General features: G+C 29.9%; 1 protein-coding gene and 1 long non-coding RNA gene across 2 annotated transcripts in view; one reads left to right on the top strand and one right to left on the bottom strand.

Moving 5' to 3' along the window:
- LOC142325443 (clotting factor G beta subunit-like) overlaps positions 1–25,033 on the bottom strand; it is a 48,643-nt gene continuing 23,610 nt past the window's right edge. Inside the window, exons 3-8 of the mRNA XM_075367217.1 lie at positions 22,384–22,514; positions 20,362–20,516; positions 14,010–14,172; positions 10,287–10,543; positions 8,944–9,104; positions 1–312 (exon numbers count right to left, since the gene is read on the bottom strand). Coding sequence (XP_075223332.1) covers positions 142–312; positions 8,944–9,104; positions 10,287–10,543; positions 14,010–14,172; positions 20,362–20,516; positions 22,384–22,514 — 1,038 coding nt within the window. The 3' untranslated portion in view covers positions 1–141. The remainder of the gene's footprint in view (positions 313–8,943; positions 9,105–10,286; positions 10,544–14,009; positions 14,173–20,361; positions 20,517–22,383; positions 22,515–25,033) is intronic.
- The window catches only part of LOC142325444 (uncharacterized), a 110,892-nt gene continuing 110,265 nt past the window's right edge, over positions 24,407–25,033 (top strand). The window contains exon 1 of the long non-coding RNA XR_012756545.1: positions 24,407–24,658. This is a non-coding gene — a long non-coding RNA (uncharacterized LOC142325444). The remainder of the gene's footprint in view (positions 24,659–25,033) is intronic.

Genomic DNA, 25,033 nt, shown 5'->3' with positions numbered 1-25,033 from the left:
TTAAGAGTGAAATAAGATTTAATATAAATTTAATTACATAGTACTTTAATATACTAATTATTCAACAGTAAGTTATAACCAAATTAGAAAAATTAAAAATTGTATAAAACATTTTCTTTATTTATATATAAAACCAACTATTTATGCATTAATCTTTTCATAAATCCAGTTAAGGTACTTGTTAACCTGAGTATAAACACCAGGTCTTCCTTTTTCAGCACATCGAATACCCCATGAAACAATTCCTGCTATTTCCCATCGTCTTGCTACTCCAACTTTCCTTTGTATCATCAGCGGTCCACCAGAATCAGCCTAAAATCAAACAAATTTTATATTAGTAACTAAATACAAATTTATTCATTTAGTGATGTTACTAAGTTTTTTTAATTTGTACTGTATAATTAAAAAAAAGCTGGCACTAAGAAGGGCATTGCTCTGGATGATGTAAAAATTAAGTGAAACATTAAGTATGTAATTAAAAAATTACAGAAAAATCTATTCTACTCTTAGAAAAAATTTTAAAATTTTGGGACTCATAAAGTGAATAGTCATTTTCACTTTTTAGCTATTAGTGAAAAGAGGTAGTGATGTATTTGTGGTCTTCAACTGAATACTGAGCAGTTTTGCATGTGGATTAAGCGCTGGTCAGTGTTTAGAGGATATAACTGCTATGTTTGCAGAAAATTGTTTTCATCGTATAACAATATTTAGGTGGTACTGACCTTTTGAGAGAGGAATTTTGAGGATGCTCCAAGGTCAGGTCGATTGTCTTCATTTATGACTGAAGAAGATGATTGCTGCAGCACAAAAAATGGTTGAAACCTACCACAAATAGAGGTGTCCTTCAGAATTAATACACCAGGAATACAAGATATTCTGCAAAATCACTTTCAAGTTACAAAGCTTTGAACCTTTTGGGTGCCATATAACTTGACTGACTATCAGATGGTCATGTTTCGTGGTGAACTGAAATGCTAAAAAAGTTTAAAAATGTAAATCTCCCTATGTGAATAGTATTGTGACAGGTGATGAAACTTTACTGTGCAATTATGACATCTTGACAAAGGCTCATAAAGTGTGGGTGTTCGAATAGAAGGAGACTCCTGTGGCTATTAAAAAATCCAGATCAGCAAGAAGAGAATGGTGGCTGCATTTTTTTTAGTGCGAAAGGAGTTTTAGAGAAAGTTGCATTAGAAACCCAAAAGACAATTACAAGGAAGTGGTATAATAAGGAATGCCTGTCTAATGTCAAAGCTGTCAAGAAGCAGCACCCAAATTCAAGGATGGATATATGGTTTCTTCGCCATAATAATATTCCAGTGCACCACTCCAAAGTTTGCTCTGAGTATTTGGGCCAACATGGAATAAAACTGTTAGAGCCCCCTCCCTAAGTCTGTGACACGTGACTTTGGATTATTCCCCCAGATGAAGAGGAAACTGAAAGGGAGGCATTTTATGAGCAATGATGACAGTTTAGGATGATAAGTGTGCCAAGATCTCTAATAACGCATGGGAGGGTTTCTTTGAAAACTATTTTCAAAGTATGGGAAGTGTATAATGTGTGGTGAATGTATTTTGAAAAATTATAGAAAATAAAGTCATATTGCAAAACTTACTTTAAATAAGATTAATCAATTTAAAATTAACTGTAAACTTTGAATAAAACAGTAAGTATTGATAAAATATCATTTAAATTATTAGGCTGTCTGGATGAAATAGAACTGAGTAACTCTTACACATTAGTATTGAAATTATAAATTTTATAAAATTTGGAAATTAGTGGAATAAGTATATATTTCAAAAAGAATTTAAGAGACCCTACCAAGGAGGAGCAGATAAATGTGAGAACTATTGCCCCATTAGTTAGTATTATGTAATGAAGAAATTTCCAGTGGAGAGGGCGGAAGAGCCTAGGGAGAACCTGAAGAAAATCCAGAGTAGGATGTGCTCTGTGAGCTGTGGTAGAAGCAAACCTCCTAGGAGAAGGAAATTCCAAATGAACATCCTCTGGTCCTCCAGGTTGTGGGGTCTTGCGTTGAACTAACTCCTTGGCCGTGTAAAGAATTTATTGTTACAAAACCAGGAAACAAGTCCTGGAATGGGCGATACTTATGGAGAATTAAACAGAGTACAACTATGAATATGAATGAGGGAGTATGGAAAAGAGGTAAAGACACCGACTGGAGAGTAGCAACATGGAATGTGAGATTGATGTTGACATTGGTGAGGATGAAGGAGATGGCGTCAGTGCTGATTAATTATAGGATGGGTGCGGCGGTACTGCAGGAGATGATATGGTACAGTAGTGGACAAACTGTTAAAAAGGATTTTTTTATATTGTGTAGCAGAAGGGTTGATAGGATGGGTTATGGTGCATTGGTTTCTTTATCAATAAAAAAATGAGAAGAAAACTGTTAAGTTTCAAACCAGGATTGGAAAGGTTGTGTCTAATTAGGCCAAGAGCTAAATACAAATTACTGAAACATAGGTGTTGATGGTGAATGATGCATTGAAACTGAGAATTTTTGAAAGAAGAATAATGAGAAGAATCAATAGATCAGTTTGTGGTAATGGAAAATGAAGAGCAAGAAATAATGTTGAAACTAATGAATGCCACACTTGAAAATGAAGGTATAACGTTTGTTAAATCGGAAAGAATTAAATGTGTGGGTAATGTCGTGAAAATGGGAAAGAGGGGATGGCAAAAAGGATCTGGAGAGAAATGATGTACAATAGAAGAAGAAAAGAATGATGGTTGATGTGGAGCATGACTTGAGGACCTTGTTTTTTTCAGTTGGAGAAGACAAGCAGGGGATCGAGGCAGATGGTGGGACTGTGTTTAGGAGGCAAGAGGTCACATTAGGCTGTAGTGCCTAGGAGTAATATAGTTTAATGTATGTAAAAATGATTACTAGACTATTTTACAGATGATTAGCAAGTAAGTTATGTGTTAGATAAACATTAGCTAAAATTCAGTAAGAGGACAGATACAAGAGAAGCCATTCCCGTCTTAAGATTAATTTCCGAAGGCATGGTTAACAAAATAAAACATTGCATTTGTAGATCTGTAAAAAGGGTTTGATTATATAGTGGATTATTTGTTTGTTAAAAAAAAAAAAAACACCTAAAATGATATACAAATGAACAGATAATTCAAATCACACAGACTTTTTGAATACATTTTATTACATATTTACCTATTTAAAAACAAACCAGCCAGAGTTAAAACAGCAGTTATACTTATTAAAGATGTTCACAAAAATGACTGAAGTTGGATTTTTTAAAACATTTTATTATACAACTTGGTTTGGTATACCATTACAAAAGTTTAAATTTTAAGAAAGTAATTTATAATCTGATTGGACTCAGGTAACAGTTGAAGAATAGAAAATGGGGAAAAGCAAGCTCTGATTCAGAAAGGAATGAGACAACACCAGTATAATCCTTATGTTTTCAACTTTTAAGTATAAGACACAATTCTGGAATTTAGTGTCAAATTTGGAAGTATAGTAGTAACTACAAAAGAGAGCAAATAAAAATGTTGAGATCACAGATTATGCTGTTACCTTAATAGAAAATAAAAATGATTTAAAAAAATTCTGAATAGTGTTGATTTATTGCTAAGAAAAAATTTCTGTTTGAAAAAAATAAGAATAAAGTAAATGTAATGAAATATGATAGAAAAGAAGATAATGATGAATTAAGTATTTTAATAAAACAAAAAATCAGTAGATGGAAAATTTAGTTGTTTGGGAAGTAAATTTACAAAGGATGCATGAAATAGAATAGAAATTAAAAGCAAGGTACAAGTAAGGAGAGGTTTTGTATAAACAATTAGTTTGCTAATATTAAATATATCAATTTTTTATATGGATTTGAATACTAGATCGTGGATACCAGTGTTCTTTGGTGGTTGGGTTTCAATTAACCATACATTTCAGGAATGGTCGAACTGAGACTGTACAAGACTACACTTCATTTACACCATATCATACTCATTCATCCTCTGTAGTAATACCTGAATGGTACTTCCAGGAGGCTAAACAGGAAAGAAAGAAGAAATATATAGATTTGAGAATTTACAAGTTCATAAATTATTTGTGTTGTATAATGGATTATGATTGGAAAACATGGACAACGGGAAAAGAGAAAGTAAAGGACTGAATTGATTAGAAATACGGTGTTATGGGAGGATGTTAAAGATTAGGTGAATAATAAAATTTTAAATGAATGGGACAGGATAGTTTTGAGACAGAATATTGTAAAGCGTTAACTATGTTGTTGGGTACATCCAGATTTAATTAAATTGGTAATATAAGTTTTTGTAGGAGATAAACAACACTACGGAGAAAAAAGATTGGAATAAGATCGCGTTTGCACATGTTAGCGGTAAGTACCACCTTGTGATTCCCCCCAAGGCGACTTAGTGGGTGGAGAAGACAAAACAGTTTTTATTATTTCAGTTTATTTTCTTACTTTGTACTTTTTATATCTTTAATTATTTGTTATGTTTATAGTTTTTAATTATATTGTGGCGTATTACGTTTTAAATCTAATTCTATTTCAGTAATTAAAATCACTGGAAGAATAGGAAAAAATTAACTTTGAATTATTGAGCGAGTTTTTAATCATGTTTAATTTGTAAAAAAAATAGTTGTTGACATCCAAGTTAATTTATAAAACCGTACTCCACTTGGCTTCTTTCGAAGCATAGATTATAAATATTTTCTTTCTCTGTTCTTATGTTTAGTATTTGGTGTTGCCAACATTCGTCGTTGATTTGTCCTTCTTTTCTAATGATAATGTAATTAATGGCAACAGAAGTTTTTTTCGCTTCTGTATTGTAACACGTTTTTATACTTTTCGCCGATCTTCAGCACAACTTTCCTTCCACGAAAATACGGGCAATTATTGTAACCAGACGCGTTAAATGTAATTATAACCAATTAATTGTGCTACTACTGTTAAAGAACGATTCGATAAAGGTTTTGGTTAAAAGTTTTGTCATTAGCCTTAAAGAACGACTCGATAAATGCTTCCCTCATAACTTCGTGATTGTACGGTTATCGAAATTTAATCAGAAAGGCAGTGCATTTTAAAATTTGTTTATTGTTAATGTGGGAAATCTTTGTAATATTATTTTTGTGTAATTAATTTTTAAGAGTGTGTATACTGAACATTTTGAAGGTATGTGATAAGTAATTTATTCTGCAATATATACAGTGCATGAAACGTATGTAAAACATTTTCTATTCCTAATATATACAGTGCAATCTGTTCAATTTATGAACATTAAATAACCTCAAGGCCCAATTAGATGATGAAATATATGTAACAGGTAAATGAGATGTAGTCTTGTTCAGAATTAGAGATCGACCTTTTCTGAGATGTCAAATTAAGAGTTGAATCCCAAACCACCAAAGTACACCGGTATCCACTGTTTACTATTCATGTCCGAATAATAGTAATTTACTTTTATGACGACGATTTTGCCACTAGAACAACGCAATGAGTATAGACATTTATGGAAATAATAGTTATTTTGATTGGTACTTTGAAAGAGATTTTTATTTAAATCTCAAAAGGGTTTAACCTAATGCGTATTTATTTTTAAGACAAGTCGTAAATACTTGCGGTAATCACACAGTTTTGATAAGGGCTATGTACCGAATAGGGTGTGACATGTCAGTAGTAGCCTGGTCAAGCCGATTTGACGTTATTAAGTTTGATAATTAATATAAAAAATATTCCGGTTTCTAATTCGTCATAACATTACTAACTTTAAGTAAATGATATTTCCCATGTTTTTCGTATTTTGTTTGTTGTCTAGTAATTGATAACTTGATTGTGATTATTTTCTTGCAGTATTTATTTTTATAAATTATGGGGTGCAGCTCATTAGTGTCTAGTAGATTGTAAACAACAATCTGATTTATTTCAATTTCAACATAATGTTAAAAAAAACTACAATCAAATTGACAATTCTGAAGCTTAAGCACTCTACAACATCTAGCCTTTTACAAGGTGCGGTTATTTGCACTTTGTTCTTAAATATAGTACTAATAGTTTAGATAACTAGTGGATGCCAACTTGAAAATACTACTAAGCTTCATTTTCACACAGGAGTGTAATTTAAACTCTGAGAAAAATTAGCTAACAAACTGTATTAAAAAAAATAATATGATACCAACTATTAATGAGGTATAATAAATAAGTAAATTATTAAGCCCTATAATTACTATTTTTTTAATGATGTTTGTTTTAAGATATTAAGAAAGAGATAGGTACAAGTTATTTCTGTAGATTTTGCTTTCCATTTAATTAATACTTTCTTTTTCAAAATTGGTGGCCTTTTATTATATCTTGTGTTTATATTTGGAATAATGTTTGAGTCTTATTGTGCTTACTCTTCTTTGAAACAAAATCTCTACTTATTACCTTTCATGCTTGAATGTACAATTCTTAGTCATTTATTTTGGTGTTATGTTGTGTTTTGTTTAAATAATAATGTAAAACAGTAAGAAATAATGATTCCTGATGTGACCTATGTATTATATTATTATATATTGAGTAGAATAAGTTTATTTATTCAGTAGTTGTGGGATGGAGGAATTTGGAATATTTCATGGTAATATTTCGTTGAACGCAACATTTTAGAGAAAATGTGGTGTGAAAATTTGTTGTTCGTTGAACAGCATGATGAGATGTGATAACATGTAAAAAATAAATAACTTTCTTACAAAATGAAATTTTTTCTTTCATAGAAACTTTTGGAGCTATAGAAGCACCCTTTTCAGAAGTTACAGGCAGCACTATTTCTGCTACTCCTTAATATATAAAGCTGAATAGGCAACTGAAGTACACTCCTATCAGTGAGGTTTACGCCAAAACTGATTAGGTTAACAACCCCCCCTAAATTATGTTTAAATAATTTATTTGATCATTTTGTATTTATATATTTGGTATGTTATTTTTTTTCATCAAATTAAATGGGCTTGTAAATTTCATATTGTATTGTTCAGCGTGGAATCTTTTTTTTTAATGTGCTATGTGTATCATTTGCATGTTGTGATTGAAATCTCTGTATAGGTATTCAATGTCTATGAGTTGATTTTCAAACTCAAATTCTTTTGTTATTTGTGTATTGCCTATATTTATTTCTTATATCTGCTGGTAAGTATATGCTCTGACTGTTTCATTAAGTAATTAGTGCAATTACTCTGGTCTACTTTGTACATTCCATGGTTACTGAATTCATCAGTGCATTCTATTTGTATTATGTATGGTGTGTATTTTATTTGTTTTGGAAGTGTACAGTATCCTTATTTCCTGAAAATATTGGCAAGCCTGTATGACTTGATCGATGCACGTTATTGTAAAGTATTTTCTAAATGTGTTTTTGATTTTATGCTGTGCTTTATATAATATTTTTATTAGTATTAATGGGAAGCCATTACAATGTGCTAGATGTTTATTTTTAAATAAAGTTCTTCAGTGTAGTCGACTAACAAAGGTGTATGTATTAGGCAATGTAAATGTGTAAGAAAATTACATATCTTTATTTTGCTGGTAATTAGATATTGTGTCAATAAGCGGTTCAGTTGTAGAAGGTTTACTGCAAATTTTAAAGCTGATTGTAGAAATTTCTGCATGAAAAAATCATATGATTCCTTCAATAGATAAATGGTAAATTCCATTTACATTTTTTATTCAAACGTTATTTATTTCAATAAAAAATTAATTGTTTAGAGTTTCTTTTGAACAGCATAGAATTGCAAAAATTGTATCCAGTTCATATGATTATGAAATATACCGATGATAATACTTCTTGCGAAGTAATAAAGGATTTATACTTTGTGGGTGGAAAGTCCCTTTACACTGTAATAAATCCAGCTTAATTGGGCTCTACTGCTGCCAATTTTCACCGCTGATATCGTTCACTGCTGCTGGAAAAGGTGGGGATCGTCCGGTGTGTTCATCCGTGGTGGGATGATCTTAGTCGTAATCTAGGGTGGAACGATGTACGAATGTATTTACTGTCGAAGAGCGTTTGTTAGCTTGTCCACGAACGTCCACACACTGGTAAAACATTGGAGAACATTATGAATGACTTCTTTGTGCGTTTTGGGAAATCGTCACCATCATGGCAAACGTTACTGACACTGGAAAAGAAGGTTTTGCAGCGAGAAGTGTTCTTGATGCGCCACGCAGTGGGAGGCCGAGCACTAAGCCGAAACGTGTGCTACTACAGAGGCATCGATTCCACAAAAAAAAAAAAATACGTGTTTATGCTTGTCAATTATTGCTTGAACGTTTTCCTAGAGCAAACTATAAAAAGAAATTCATGTTCTCAGACGGGTGTGCGATTTATTGAAGCTCTCGTAAACTTTTTTTTTAGGTAGATTTTATAAGAACACGCTACCTGTTGTAATTGTAACCATGATTCGACTTCCGTAAAATCTCTTTCTTGTGGACACGATAATTGCCGTAATTTTGCGCCAATCACTTTCAAATTGATTCATAAAATATAACGACTCAAAATCTCGGTCGAGTTCGTTAATGGGAAAAATCGGACCATTTGAGTGGAAATGGGGGGCCTTTATCGAAAAAAACAAAATATGGCTATAACTTTTTTATTAAGTAAACTATCGAACTTTTTTAAAGTTCCTGCTATTCTTTGGATAAGGAGCTAAAACTTATTTAAGTAAAGATTTTTTGATACACCAACCATAGGAAGTCATGTTGTGGTGCTAACATCAGATCTTTTAATCAGAATGTTTAGGTTAGTTTTGGACTTTTCAAATGCCATAAATTTACACTTTATCACTAAGCATAGGCCATCAGGTTTCTATAATAAATGGTTATTATTCTACTTTAGTAAAAAATGAATAATTTAAATTTAAAATCAAAACATTAAGTAAGTAAATAATTGAAATAACTAACCTGACATGAATCTCTTTTGCCTTCAGTATCACCTGCACAGAGATTTGTTGTAAATATTGTCTGTGTCATATTATTAGAACAAGATCCATATGTCCATATAGGTAGTTCAATTTGTTTTAGGACATTGCTTCCTGGCCCGCCATGTTTTGTATGACCCCATCCTGAACAAAATTATACATTATTACAAACTGATAAATTATCTATATTTAATTATTTTAATTAATAAAGCAGTAAACAGTTACAAATTTTGCTAATATAATGTAAACATTTTTTTCTTAAAAGCAAAGGTGACATTTCATGTTTTTTTGAGTTCCTATTCTAATAGTTGAACCTATAATGTCATTACTTGACCACTTTTAAAATCTTCAAAAATCTAAATGTCTTGCTGATTTATTAAAAATAATATCTTAATATTTGCTATTTTTTTTTACAATTTTATTGTCGTGTTAATAATGATGGAATAAATAGTGCTTCTTGAATAAGGATATTTTAATATAATTTGATTGTGGAATTTTTTTTATTTGTTAAGTTTGTCTTATTAGAATTGCTTAGTAGAATTGATATTTAGTATTCTCATTTAATAATTCATAATACCAAGATTTTAATTACTGGAACTCTGTGTTTTCTATTACCTGGTTAAGTTATGTATTTATATATCTATTTGTTGTTTTAAAGTAATATATATATATATTATTGCCATGCCTTACCAATATTTGAAGTTGGGACCTCTATATGAAAGACTGAGGTGCTATCACTCCACCGTAGAGATTGGCAGTTATTTTTAAACAATTTTTAAGTTTTACTTTAAATTCTGAGTCTATTATTAAATCAAACCAAATAAACATTACTAATTTCAGAGTTGTAGTTAATTTTTTTCTTCTACCTGCATACCAACGATCAGTAAAGTGCCACACAATATCATCCACTGATACTGTACTTGCCAAACCAAATAAAGTCTCTTGATTAACAGTATAAAGAATAAATAAAGTCATAAAGTAGTTAGATTAAATACTTAACTAGTTGTAAATTACTTAAAAATAAAGTGATAAAATAGGATATTGTATGTTATAGAGGGTTAAATTGTTTCTTTTAAAAAATGATCAGCCGATGCCATAGTGAAAAACAAAACAAAACCATCATTGATTATAGCTAATAACAATTGAAAATATTATGATATAAATATAAAAATGTTTTTTGAAGTAGATCTGGTTTCATTTGTCATTAAAATGAATAATTTTATTATTTTTATTGATAATTGCCATTTACATCAAAAATTCATTTAGGTGTCAGATTTTTAGGTATAAAAAAAAATTACTGGAATAAATGAATTATACAGTATTTACCTACAACGATTGTTTTTTTATCTTTATAATCTTCATTCTGCTTTGGCATACATATTGGTTGAATGTAGATACTGTACTTGACTGGACGGTCTAAAACCAGTAGAGTAATATCATTTTCGTATGTGTAAAGGTCATAGTCTTCATGATTTATCATATCTGCTACTTTATAATCAGAAGATTCTGTTTCATCTGCTTTATCAAAATCATATTCACCTAAGCGAACCGTTATAAAATCTTTGACTGCTATTCCTTCTTTGCTGTAATATAAAGAAAAAATCAAAGTTAGTAATTATATTACCTACATAAAAGAAAAATCTGTTCACTCTTTCATTTATCACATCTCCATTAGCCTTCTAAGGACACTTAAAATAAAATTCTACCCTTCTGAGAGTGTGATCATCTTGTTGCTATGAGAAGTTTAATCTTAGAGAAGTTAGTTTGAGAAATTTAGTATTTTTAAGATCTTAAGGTGACTAGATGGGAATGTTTTATGGCAGTTTATTGTTGCAATTATGTAGCCAGTTGGAAATTGTTTAGCCAAGTATGAAAATATATTTTTTCATGACCAGGTTCATTGACTACAGCTAGTATTTTTACCTAATATGGACCACTTTATGAATCGACTGGTAATATCTTTTTTGTCTTCCATTTTACTCTTAGTCATTGTTCAATTAAGTTTATTTCTACCACAATTTATTCTGTTGTGGCTAGGATGAGTTTGTGCCATAAACTCTGATACAGATGTATTTAATTTTTAATTAGAAAATTATAACAATATAATTTTTTTAATTAAAAAACAAAATAAACATTTACATTTTTTTCTTTTTAATAATTATATTCTTATAAATAAATTTTTATAATGCATCCTGAAAGTATATACCTTAAACAATTTTCAATGGATCTTTTAGAAGTGCTTTTTTATGATTAAAAAGTATGAAAGGAAATACTGTTTTCTATAATTAGATAAATTAAAACTAAGCGTAGATGTTTTATGTAGATTATGTTAGTTATTATGTATGGCAGCAGTAGTGAATTAAATTATGATTTTTAATATGATTATTCATTTGCAATATTAACTTAATTTAAATTTAAATTTGATATTTAGTTTTATTTTTACTTTTATTCTATTATTTTTAGGCGATTTTTCCATTGCAAATATTTTTTTTTCTATGTGACATGCATAACAGAGTAGAAGTATTCATATTATAAAGCTGAATGTTCTTAGCACATCAAGCTGGTCTAGTGGTTAACTCATCGTGTGTTAAATCGGTTAATTCAGTTGTTTAACATCTGATTTTCAAAATTGAAGGTTCTGAGGTTCCAATCCTAGTAAAAATTTGTTGCTTTTGAATGGATTTGAATACTAGACAGTTGATATCAGTGTATTTTGGTAGTTGGGGTTCAATTAATTGCTTACATGTCTGAGTCTGTACAAGACTATACACCTTATTAACATGTTATATATATCATCCTCATCACATTGAGCCTGGTGGTGGGGGCGGGGGTTGCTTAGTGTTCACTAATTAAATAGATTGCAACATACACATTAGAAAAAAATAAACATTCTTTATATTTTTTAATTTTTTTTTTTTTTTTTTTTGTCTTCAGTCATTTGACTGGTTTGATGCAGCTCTCCAAGATTCCCTATCTAGTGCTAGCCGTTTCATTTCAGTATACCCTCTACATCCTACATATGATGAATTTATTTTTTAATAAACTTCCTGATTTAAAATTATACAGATAAATTTTAACTAATTTTTTGTGACCTTATTTCATTTTATATGCACCCTATTATTGTTTTTGTATGCTACTTTAAAGCTTTTTTGTATAAAAATAATAAACATTTACTTCTTGTAAAAGTAATGTTTATTTTTTTAATGTTTATCTATTTTTCCTGTGGTACCTACAGCTTATACCTTATTACAGCTACCCAATTTATTTTTGTACAAAAAATGAATCTTGTAGCATGTGAAAAATGCCAAACCTGACCAGGATATAAACACACAACCTTTCGGATGAAGTAGGAACAATACTACTCTACAGCAAAGGTTGCCTGGCTTCACCCAGCAGACATCTCATTAAGAAATATCCTTGGATACGAAACAAAGCATTTGAATAGTTCCACAGGTAAGGATTGCTAACTTCCCTAAGTTCTACAAGAGGTTATTTCTAAAGTAAAGACCGTTATTGTAAAATTTTATTCTGACAACCTTATAAATATTTTTTATTTCTCTTAAACTACATACCTTATACTATTTCTTTACATAATCGTCACATGAATTAAGACATTTGTCGTAGCGATACACCAGCTTCAATATACCCTCGTCGTATTCTTCTGCCGCCAGTCCATTTAACCACTGATTAACAACATTTTTAAGTCCATCGTCACCCGCGAATTGCTTACCAGTCAAAAATTCTTTTATTTCCCAAACCAACGGTGGTAATCAGAAGGAGCAAAGTCCATACTATAAGGTGGGCGATTGTAAATTTCCCATCCAAATGTTCTCAGTAAATCACGTGTCGTACCCGCAACATGACTTGCAATATCGTGCAGCAGGACGACGCCGTCGGTCAGCCGCCCTCGTCACCGATTTTGAATGACGCGCCGTAACTTACGTAAAGTTTCGCAATAGGCTTCTGCATTTATAGTCGATCCACGCGGCATGAAATCGATCCGCAGTATGGCAAACCGATCCCAAAAGACTGTGGCCATCAGTTTGCGTCCAAATGGCTGTAGCTTGACCTTTGTTGGTCTGGTTGGTGATTGAGGATGACGCCATTCACTTGACTGACGTTTTCTCTCTGGCGTGTAATACGAAATCCATGTTTCATCGCCGGTAACAATCGAATTAAGGAACTCATCACCTTCTTTTTTGTAGTGCATCAACAATTCCAAAGCAGATCCCGTTCGGATTTTTTAGTGACGTTCCTTTAAGACGTGTGGCATCCAACATGCGCAAACGTTTCTGTAGCCTAAACGGTTATGAACAATGTGACCCATAACACCCTGTTTTGAAACATCCGGAAAAAGAAGCGTCAGCTCGGAAATCGTTGAGCGACGATCTTTTCTGATTTCATCATAGACCCGTTTCAAGTCCTCGGTGATTATCAAGGGCCTCCACTAACGGTTCTTCATTCTTTGATGTTTCATTCATTACATTATCACTGTACACAGCAACCAACTGCCTATGAATTTCAACCGGCTTAACGTTTTGATGGTTTAAAAACCGTTTGACTCTTAAGTATTTCGCAGTCAACAGCAACATTGATTTTCCTATTCATTTTATAATCACATAATCAAAGATACTACACCACGACAACTTACAGACAACAATGCAGTGTGTACATATTAACGTGGCCATGAATGACAGGTTCGCCGACCTTAAGGACAGAAGTTTCCCAGCGGTCTTTACTTTAGAGATATTCCTCGTAATAAAGAAGTAGTCATCTTCCTGGCTACCAGAATGTATCAGCATAGTCTATGGTTACGGATGGGTGGCACTTGTTAGCCTAGGAATAGATTATAAGGAAAGAAGTGCAGAGAAGAGAGAGATCATTTCTGATCACAGTTTATTGGAGTAGTTTACAGTCTTGTCTTGCCCCTGGACTTTTATTGAATGTTTGTGTAATGTATTATTTTGGTTTAAATGATTCAGTTCCATAAAATTATTTCAAGATTTTGGTATTATTATTACACTATATCGATTAATACTTAATACTTACAAAACAAAACAATGAGCAGCAGTGAGAACATGAAAGCGAGTTATTAAAGTTCCTCCACAGTGATGCCTGAGTTCATTATCTATGGGTACCATAATTGATGCCATCCATGGCCATGTTTTAGCACTCAGATCTTCTGATAACAGTTTACCATTTCTTCCACAAGCTGTAATTAAAGAAAAAAGTGATTTATTGGAAAAAATTATAATTATTATGAAAAGATAAACCTGATATAAGGTCAGATTCATTTTCCTTTTTAATTTCTGTAATTGGTCACAAACAGTTTGTTGAATTTCAATATATTTTTTATAACCTAAATCTTCAGTTATTTGGTTCAATTCTAATTTTAATCTTTGCTTATTTATCAATTTAACTAATGTAGGATATCTAAATATGATATAAACCAAATTCATACTGTCTTAAAATTTTCATACTGAAAATTTTTCACCTATTCTTTTAACTTTTCTCTTTTTTTAATTAATTTTGAACTTCTTACAGTCATCTAATTTCTTTTATTCTCCTGTAACTCCATCCTTTAATAATTTTTCTTTACTATTCTTATTTTTTATATTTTACTGCCGTAAACTGTTATACTTGTCTCAAATCTTAATCTTATGCAATATGATACTATATATTTTTCATGTGAAGAAATTATATAGCTTGTTAAATATTCATGCATGTATGTGTATTTTTTTTAGAAATAATATTTTTACGTGATCCATTTTGTGTTTTTTTATGAGGCTGGTAGTTCATTTTACAGTTTTACTGAAGGTAGTTAAAGAGATAGTTAGTTATATTAAAGTTTTTTTGTGGGCGATTAATGTACTGGAAATTAAATTGCCTTTTGAAACTGTTTATATTGTTATTCTACTGGTTTACTTACATGACTATAACAATTTAATTTTAAACTGTGAAACTTTAATTTTAATGCTGTGAAATTTTTAAAAATATACATTTATTGGAATTATAACCCTTTTGTAATTTTTTTAAAACCAGCATAAACCATCAAAATTAATTTGACACTTGGAAACTAAACATCTGGATCATAGAAGCAAACTCTTGGAAATTTTACTTCCTTGTACAGAGTAAAGGTAATATTGTGATCGCAAAAAATGTTGGTTTTCAGATTTCAACAGAAATACCCATTTTGACCATCCCTGAATCCATTTTGACTAGTTTGGCATGATGTAAGTACGTACATATGTATGTATCTTGCATAACTCAAAAATGATTAGTCGTAGGATTTTGAAATTTTGGATTTAGGACTGTTGTAATATCTAGTTGTGCACCTTCCCATTTGATTGCAATGACAAACCAAAAGTGACCAAAAAAGCCCAAAATCAAAAACAAATTGGATTTTTGACTTTTTCTTATTTGTAGTAATAAGCTTTGATTGAGAGCTTTTCAATGAATTATTATAAGTGGTACTTATTTTCATTGGTTCCAGAGTTATAGCCAATAATGAAATATTTGGCTCTTACAAGGGGCATCGGTTCGAATCAGACTTCATCTCATCTAGATTTTTTACTTTTTTTTTAATTTAAATACTTGTGTAATGATTAATTAAAATTTAAATAATGTGTATTAATTTAATTTAAATACTTATGTATTGATTATTAATCATTATTATTAATCTCTGATTGTAAAAAAAAATTATGATAAATAATTCAATAATAACAGTAAAAAAAAATATATATGAAAAAATATCAGAAGTTATTGATGAAATAAAATTTTATGTACTTTTCATTTTAAAAGAAAATTTAATAGGCATATAAGGAAGTCATGTGGTATCCTTTACATAAGAAAAATTATGTACTTTGAGAAATCAGCAAGCTTCTATTTGTAAATCAAGCCATATTGATAAATGTATATTTGAAGCATCTTATCTCATGCCATTAAGAGTAGCTAAGATGTCCAAACCCCATACAATCGCAGAAAACCTCATATTTCCTGTTGCAATCAATGTTGGTCAGTGTTTTAATAGGCGTGGACGAAGCAAAAGATTAGAAAAAATTCCACAGTATCAAAGTGAGTCAGTGACATGGCTGCCGATTTTCATGATCAGATAATTTAGCAAATGAGATCAAGTGAATTTTTTAGTATTCAATGTAATGAATCAACAGATGTGGCAAACATTTCTTAGTTGTTATTTTTTGTGAGATATGAATGTGATAAAACAGTCAAAGAAAATATGTTGTTTTGCAAATCAGTACCTGGTCATGCAACAGGACAATGTCTTTTTGATGTTTTTTTTATGAAGTTACTAAAAACTATAATATAGATTGGACAAAATGTATTGCAGTATGTATGTAGTGATGGTGCAAAAGCAGAGATAGGAAAAAACAGTGGATTTCTGAAAAAAAATTAAAAGATCATCTTTTACCAAGGGCGAAATGGATGCACTGCTTTCTTCACAGACATGCTCTTAGCACAAAAAATATGCCGGAAAATCTTAAAAAGTCAACCATTACAGAATAGACAGTTTGCTAAACTATGCAGTGAATTGGTAAAAAGAAAAAATCTCTTCTTTTCTTGCAGAAGTCTGGTGGTTATCTATCAGTTATAGGGGAAAGTGTTAATCTAGTTATTGGAATTGTGAGATGAGTTAATTAATTTTCCAAGATAAATGCTATTCTCAATGTTTTTACAAAATAATGAGTATATGTTGCTGTTGGCTTACTTAGCTAATTCATTTTCATTGCCTAAATAACTGGAATGTAAATTTAAAAGGACATGATAAAAGCAACTTATTAATGACAGATAAAGTTCATGCTTTCGTTAAGAAGCTTAGTATCTGGATTATTCGCCTTTAAATCAAAAATTTTCATATGTTTCCACTCACTTTCGATTATATTGAGGAAAATTTTGATGGAGAAGACACTATTATTCACCACAGTTTGAATAGCTTGAAGATGCATTTGTATGAGCTAAAAATTCAGTTGGCATTGCATTTACAAAAGATAAAAATGGTTTCTCGAAGAGATGGGTACTGAGTCCATTTAGTGAAAAAGTTGTTGCAGTTGGCTTAGTTACCAGTGTAGCTTCATGATCAGCTCATCAAAATGTTTGCTTATAAAACGTTACAACTACAATTCACTCATCGAAGTGAATATGTAAATTTGGTCACAGAATCATTAATCCCACAGAAAATATTAATTTCTTTTTCCACGTCTTACCTCTGTGAATAGTGTTTTTCGTCTGTGGTTGCACTAAAATTTAAATGTAGGAATCGTCTTTTACCACTTGAAAACAATTTGCTTTTGTGTATTTGACTTGGATATGGAGAAACTTTTCAATGAAAAACAAATGTAACCATCTTGGTAATTTATTATCTTTATATATGACTTATAAAGTACACAAAATTCTGAAATGGATCTTGAAATTCAGCAAATCTTTCAGATTTTTTGAAATTCTGAGTTTAAAGGGGTTAAAATAAGTAAGAATGAAATTTACTTTTTTTTTTTTAATTTCCCCCTAACAAATGAAGATATCAACTAGATTTTTGGTTGTAATATTCATGTGAATTTCTAAAAATTATTATAAATTTTTTGAAATATAATATAGTTTAAACGGTTAAAATTGATTTTTGTAGTAAAGTAGGTTATAATAAATGATTTTTTTTTCTCATAAAATGATTTCATTATTGTTTACATGTAAAGTTACAGGCTAAGTTTTTGATGTGTGGGGGTCGCCACCCCCAGGTTGAGAAACGTGGTTTAGACTGTCATTCCTTTTTACATTCTATGATTGTATTAAAAAAATTAATTAAAAATGTAGCTTATCTCAGTAACTAATACGAGTTACTTCAGTTACTCGTGTTAAGCAGATGAAATATATGATTATATATAAAATGTTTTACTTGGATCCAAAAGAATTAAAACAAAGTAAACAAGTCAAAACATATAGGACACAAATAATAATAAAAAAGGCTCTGAATAATATTAATGCATTTCTCTTGCAGTACAGTGGGAAGTAGTAATGATAATATTGCATCCTATGTATGTACTATAAAGATTATAAGTAATTTATATTTATCCATTTATGAAATAATATTGAGTTAAGTTTATAATATAAATATCACATTCATTACAGCTGGAAATATTTATGATCATTATTTCATGTGTCTTACTTTTGTTCAGTGTTTTTGTAGTAACTTCCTCCTCCGTTTTAGTTGTATTCACACTATTTGCCTTGAAGTAAGATGACTGCTTTAAGAGTTCACACTGCCAATAAATGTGAGAATGTTTGTATGATATATTCTATACGTTCTTCTTTTAGAAATAAATCTTAATTATATTTCCAAATTTTTAATTAATTATAGTAAAGGTTCTCTTTATTATAAATTTTATTAATTTTCATTTGGTGTAATGGTGCCACCAGTAGTGTTGCTTGTATGAATTGCATAATATTTCTAAACTGTACTAATGTATGTAATTTTTGTTGTGATTTCAACCATGATAATAAAATCTAATGACCATGATGAAAAAATTTATTTAAAATTGTGAAATTTTGAAAAACTATCTAGAGTATAATCAGCAGAATTGTCCAAAAAAGTTGTAATAAGGAAATAATTAAGGACCAATGGTGTTTTTATTTAGTATGTTTAATTTCAGATTAATTAGATTCTGTAAAGTCCTTGTAAGTTGATTGGTCTAGGTGAGAAATGGTTGTAAAAGATGTTAAAAATTGTTGGTTACTAATTATGTTAAATCAGTGTTATGTGTTAATCCTTTTTGATAAATTGTGCAATTAAGGATATAAGAAAATTAAGTTTTAGAAAAATTATTTTTCCTACAATTTGTGATTTCTTTTTACTTTGCCATCAAAATTAACGAGTTAAAGATAAAATATGTAAAAATTGGGCATCTGTTTAAAAATTATTTGGTGTAATAATTCAGGTAAAAAAAAATTAACTTTTTTTTTACACTGATAAAATCTGTTTTTAATAACTTACTTCAGAATGTTTTCATTTGCCCTTGTCTTTTCACAAAGTTGCTATCTTCAGTCACTGAATTGCCATATAATGAATGAAGTAGTCTATTTTATTATAGGCACATTTTGAAAGGTAATTAAAAATATGTGTGTATGGAATTTGTTTCAAGTTTATACAATAGTTTTAAAATAATGTACTGGTATACAGTTGTTTGGTTATGTCGGTTCATTAAATATTTGACAATAATATAATGATTCTTTTTCAGGTAGATTTCATAAGAAAGCTACCTATTGTAATGGGTACCATGATTTGACTTCTGGAAAATTTCAACATATCTTTGTATTTCACATCTCCCAGACCCCAAAACCACCATCAGCTCAAAAGTTTATTTATACATTTATATATATATTCTTGTCTGTGTCTTGTATATTATATAATCTTTCTTGTGGACACAATAACTGCCGTAATTTTGCACCAATCACTTTCAAATTGTTCCTTAAAAATAACTCGTCCCAAAATCTCAGTGGAGTTCATTAAGGCCAAAATCGGCCTATGGTGGTGGAAATGGGGTGGAGGGCTTTTTCGAAAAAAAAAAGAAAATATCGCTATAACTTTCTTATTAAGTAAAATATTGAATTTGTGTAAAGTTCATATCATTGTTTGGATAAGGGCCTGAAACTTATGTAAATAAAATTTTTTGATATCGCCAACTATTTGGTGATATCAAAAAATGGTGGAAAAATGGGGTTTTGAAAAAAAAAAACATACCTCCTGTAATAGGCACAGTATTGAATCGGTTTAAAATGGTTTTTAGTCCTCTAAACATTACCTAAAACTTTTTTCTGAAACAATTTTTGACATCACCCTTATGGCAAGGGATCACCAAAAAAAAAAAAAATTGCTAAACTTTGTTAAGTAAAATATTGAATTCGTTTAAAATTTCTACTATTCTTTGGATAAGGGCCTAAAGCTTATCTAAGGAAATTTTTTTTATCACTAATCATTGACCCAGGGTATTGAAAAAGAATGGGGTATTGGAGACAAAAAAGAATCATAGCTCCCTTAATAGGCACAGTACCAAATCGCTTTAAAGTGGTTGTTAGTCCTCTAAATATTACCTAAAACTTTTATCAGAAACAATTTTGATATGACCAAACCTTACTGCAAGGGATGACCAGAATGTTGCTGGACTTGTAAGATGGGGCTTGTCGTGTGCTAAACATGTGAAGCTTTTTTTCACATGCAACGATTTTTGTATTGAGTAAATTTGAAGTTTTTCTTAATTTTAAGGTGGAAATCTTTTTTATCCTCTACTTAGCACCTGTGAAATCTACCTCTGCCTTCCAGTATGCGTAAAGAGATTTTTTGTTTTTTTTTGTCTAAAATATTACTGTATTAAATTATTATAAATTTTTTACTTACTATTCTCTTCAACTATTATGCTTTTTGGAACATCAAAATCTGCCATTCTTTTTTGCCTAGCTGCTTTATCACTTGTAGATATTGCTGTTTTTGATTTATTTGGATTGTATGATTGTGGTATTGCCATTGCATTTGGACAGCACACACCTACCTTCCTGTAAATTATATAATTATTATTTAAGTATTATTTTATTTTAATATATTTATATTTTATTCCCTTTTTTTATATTATCATTTTTATAAGATTATTTTTATTGTGTTTGTTTGTTAGCAGATGAGTTTTATAGTTTAAAGAACTTTAATACTAATAATTTATTTGTAATAGTGATCTATTAATTGTTAGTGTCTGTCATTTTTGTTTCTTTAGATTATATATTCGCAAAATATATATGTATTTATTTATCATTAAGTCCCAATTTAATGAGTTTAGATGTGTCCTTAAAAAAATTACAACTCTTAAAGAAATACAAAAAGGTAGTATGTGAGGAAATTTGCTTGTTAATTAATTTGATCATTTATTCCATTTAAATCAGAGTCTGTATATGAAGGAAATGAAATATTATCAGTCATTCTGATAAGAAATTTTCTTAATATTACTTTTTTCAAAAGATGGTTTATGTTTTGTAACTATTATTTGCTTTTGGAAGGAAGGTTGTTTTTCTACCCTAGTATTTCATTTACCTTATTCCAAATAAAAAAGAATTGAAATTTATATTAAAACTATCCTAACATTCAAAAATTCTTTTCGATTTGTGATGAAAAAAGTTTGTCATGTTAGCTTGTAAGGTTCTAATAGTTCCTGTTATTAAATCCTTTGTCTTTGTACATAAGATAGGTGTTGAAAATCTTCAAGAATGTTCTTTTATTGGTATTAATGAATTATTTAATAATTTCCTGGGTTAAGGCAGTTATATAAATGTACCTTGATTTTATATTTATTTATTCATAAACAAAAAACTTACTAAAAAATATATTTTTCATAATTGTAAGTTATGTTTTTTTGGTTTTTCATGTTACAGAACATTTGTTTTAATAGAACATTTTATAAAAGCATTGTCAAATAAATCATGAAATCGTGTAAATAAAATAAAATTAAAAAGTTACCTCAAAGGTCATTTCACATTCCTCACTGCCAATATCAGCTGCTGTACAAAGGTTATGCTGCGCTCTTAAATGTGTTAGATCTAGTTATTTAATAATGTGTAGTTCCTTTCCCTAAACTAGTAGCTACAGCAATAAAAAATCTGTATAATGGTTAGATTATGAAAATCAAATCCTTCAGTCTCTAAACAATCATAGGAAGAAAAAACAAATACCGACTAATGTCTAATTTAATAAATATTAAATATAATTCTAATCCTTTTGTGTAAGGAAAAGAATAATTCAACAGTTAAATTGAGTTTGTTAGAGAGTAAATTTTGTCCATAAAGTTTACCTTTTTAATGTAATTTAATTTTTACCTTTTGTATGCTTTTCATGAAAATTTAAGATTAGAAAATTATGAATACACTAAAAAATTACAAATTTAATGTGCGACTGTGATAAGTTAATGTTTTTAATTCATCATTCAGTTTTAATTTTTTAAAATTGTGTACACTGTCATTGTGCTCTACTATTTAATCAGTATTTTGTAGAATATTTGTTAGCAATTAATCATTTTGTAGAAATTTAGTATAAAGATTCTCATTCAATTCATTGTTATCCGTTTATATGTTTTAAATTTTGTTTTTATCTCTTATATTTCATTTTAAATTCAATAAAAAAGATTCTTATTTTGTCTGAAATTTAGTTAATTTATAATTATACTAAATTCTCACTGATATTATCTAAATTTTTATTCATGTAAATTGCCTTTTCTCGATTTCATCAATAAATGTAAAGGTATACATTTATACCTTTTATTTACATTTACATTTATACCATTTATTAGCAATAAATGTAAAGGTATAATGGGGTGTTAACCAGTTGTTAGTAACAAGTAAATAAATTGTTTACTAATTGAAATAATATTTATTTATTTACCTTTGTTTAGTTATGCAGAAATAATCTTTGTACTTAATGTAATCCTCTTCTAATGGTTTAAGCACACACACTTCTAAATCTAAACATCTTCCTTTTGTTCCTTTATATCCATAGCAAGACTCACCTGTTAACTGTAACATTTATTTTATTATAGTGACTGTATCTTTTTATGACATTATATTATGTTACGAATATGAAATATATTATAAAAAATTTGCAATACAGAGCAGTTAATTTCAACACACTCATTTAAGAAATGATTTTTAGAAAATCTCAAAATGTGAGTTTTTGTGAGTCTTTGGATTTGCCTGTCATTTGAAAATCCCAATAATTATGTCTGATGAGTCAAAGAAAAAAGTTATTTTAAATTTTTTTTCTCTTTTTGTATTTAGTTTATGTGTACCACTGGTACAGTTGAATTTAGTAATGAGTTATGAAACAAAATTTATGTTGTTCATGGACTGACATTTTCAGTATTTAATGTAAGGCCAGTATGCACTTGGTATGTTCACCAGAGGTATTTGTAAGGTAGGTTAATTCACATGTACTCTGCTTCAAGAGGAGCTTGACATGAAAACCAATGCAATTATATTACAGTTGGACCTGATTTGGAGCTCACCAAAACCTTTCTCTAGTGCAGTCACTAGACTCACCATCAAATACATAAAAAACATGTACTGCTCTCCTGTGATGAGCAGTAGACTAAGGGGACCTTAAACAGGCTGAAATCATTTACTGTATGGAGTTTACCCAGATCTGACCTGTAGAAGTATTAGACAGAAACCACAAACCCCCCCCCCCCCCCAGGGGGGCAAGTTGAAAAACAAATTAACCTCGGTAGCATAGACCCTGCACAGAGTTTGAAATTGGAAACTTCTGTCCACCTGAGGAATAAAATCACTGTCAACCCTGCAAGTCCAAACCCAGTTGACTGATAATGAATGATTTGATGTTATTTCTGTGTTGAAAAAAGAGTAACAGCCCCATGATGTCTAAAAATTTGGTTTCTTTTACACATACATCAAAAACTGGTTTTGTGGCCAAGCTATATGTTGCTTGAATTTAGCCTCGTGCATGTCATAGGGTCTAGTTAGGTCCAGGTCATGCATCACCAAAAAAGTGCATATGCAAATGACTAATAAATTATCGCTGTATAAATGTTTTAATTTATTTATTTTTTTGTTTGTTTTGTACTGAATAGTAATAACCAGGTTTTATTTTGCATTTTTTAGTCCTAGATGTAAAAATAATAAAATGAAATATATAATCAAAATCTTTTACACAAATGTTCAAAAAGAGGGAAGTACCAGATTGTAATTATTCACAATCTCTTGCACTCTCATTCTTTCTTCCTTTGTTCTTTATTTACTCATAATTCATATGAACTATTTAGCAGTCTTGTTAAAAAATTATATTTTTTTCAAGCAAAGTAGTAAGCAGTTGCTACTATCGCATCTTTTCTCCACTTGGTACAGTTAAAATTGGCTTACTCTTGTATTGCATACATTGTGATACTGAAGCTAATCGCTGATTGATTTTAGATATAGTAAGTAGATAATGATTGTGATTATTCGTAGTTTGCTGGTTGCGTTCAAGCCTCACTGGCCTCACCAGTTGCATTCAAGTTTTGCATAATTATTACTTTATTATTATGAGATCATGTCATACTAGTCTTATACATTTATCATGCTTTTAAATTAGTTATTAAAGACTATGTTTGAATCTTAAGGAAGTCAAATATTTATTGCTGAAAGCAATAAATATTTAAGTTTTAATATTGCCTAGCTGTTAGCTCAGGATGCATCCAGTTGATGATATATAAATAATTAAATTTACATTTAACTCTAATTATCATGATTTGTATACAAATACAGATGTGTTTACTGTTTGTTGTTTTTCTGACTGGCAAATAGTCACCTCCATGTAGAGGAAATTCAGAACCAGTTTTTTAAAAAGAACTGCTTCAATAATTATTTGCACGATGTAATAATTTTCTTGAAAATAATTCTGTTGCAGACAAGATGCCTGATGTGATTGAACAGAAAGGACTGATGTATATGTTTTCATCATTCTAAGAATTGTGATTAAATTTGAGATTATACATTGGAAGATTCTGAAGAAATTTCTGTACTTAGAACTGATGATGCAAGCTTTGAGTGATTATGACCATGAATATTCTACTGAGATGATTGATTGACAATATGATGGTGATTGATGGAACTTTCCTTTGTAAATTGTGTTTTGAGTCAACGCTTCTTTACATGTGATCGATAAGGTAATTTCCTGTAATTAGGTTATTGGTTACAAAAGCCCCACTTGAGATATTTGCACGTGTAAGAGATTCATCGGAATCTAATTTGCTTTATGTTTTTTAAAATATATAATCCTTTATTTTTATTGAACCGATTGCAACCGATGTCTTACTCAGATTGTAACAGATTACTCAGATACGCTTTATTCTGTCCAATAGCATGATTTCAGGCTTCATGAAGAAATAATTTATTTTTTGAAGCGATCCACTGGTATACCTTCATTTTTTGTATACCTATTGCTTCATTCGTGTTATAACATTATTCTTGGAAGAAAAGTTCGGCTACCAAGATCACCTGTCTTAATACTCTCTATTCTGTGGGTTTATATTAAACACAAA

The sequence above is a fragment of the Lycorma delicatula genome, chromosome 5 (assembly GCF_047948215.1).
Source record: "Lycorma delicatula isolate Av1 chromosome 5, ASM4794821v1, whole genome shotgun sequence".
Lineage (NCBI taxonomy): Eukaryota > Metazoa > Arthropoda > Insecta > Hemiptera > Fulgoridae > Lycorma > Lycorma delicatula.
This window is presented reverse-complemented; position numbering and strand designations above follow the sequence as displayed.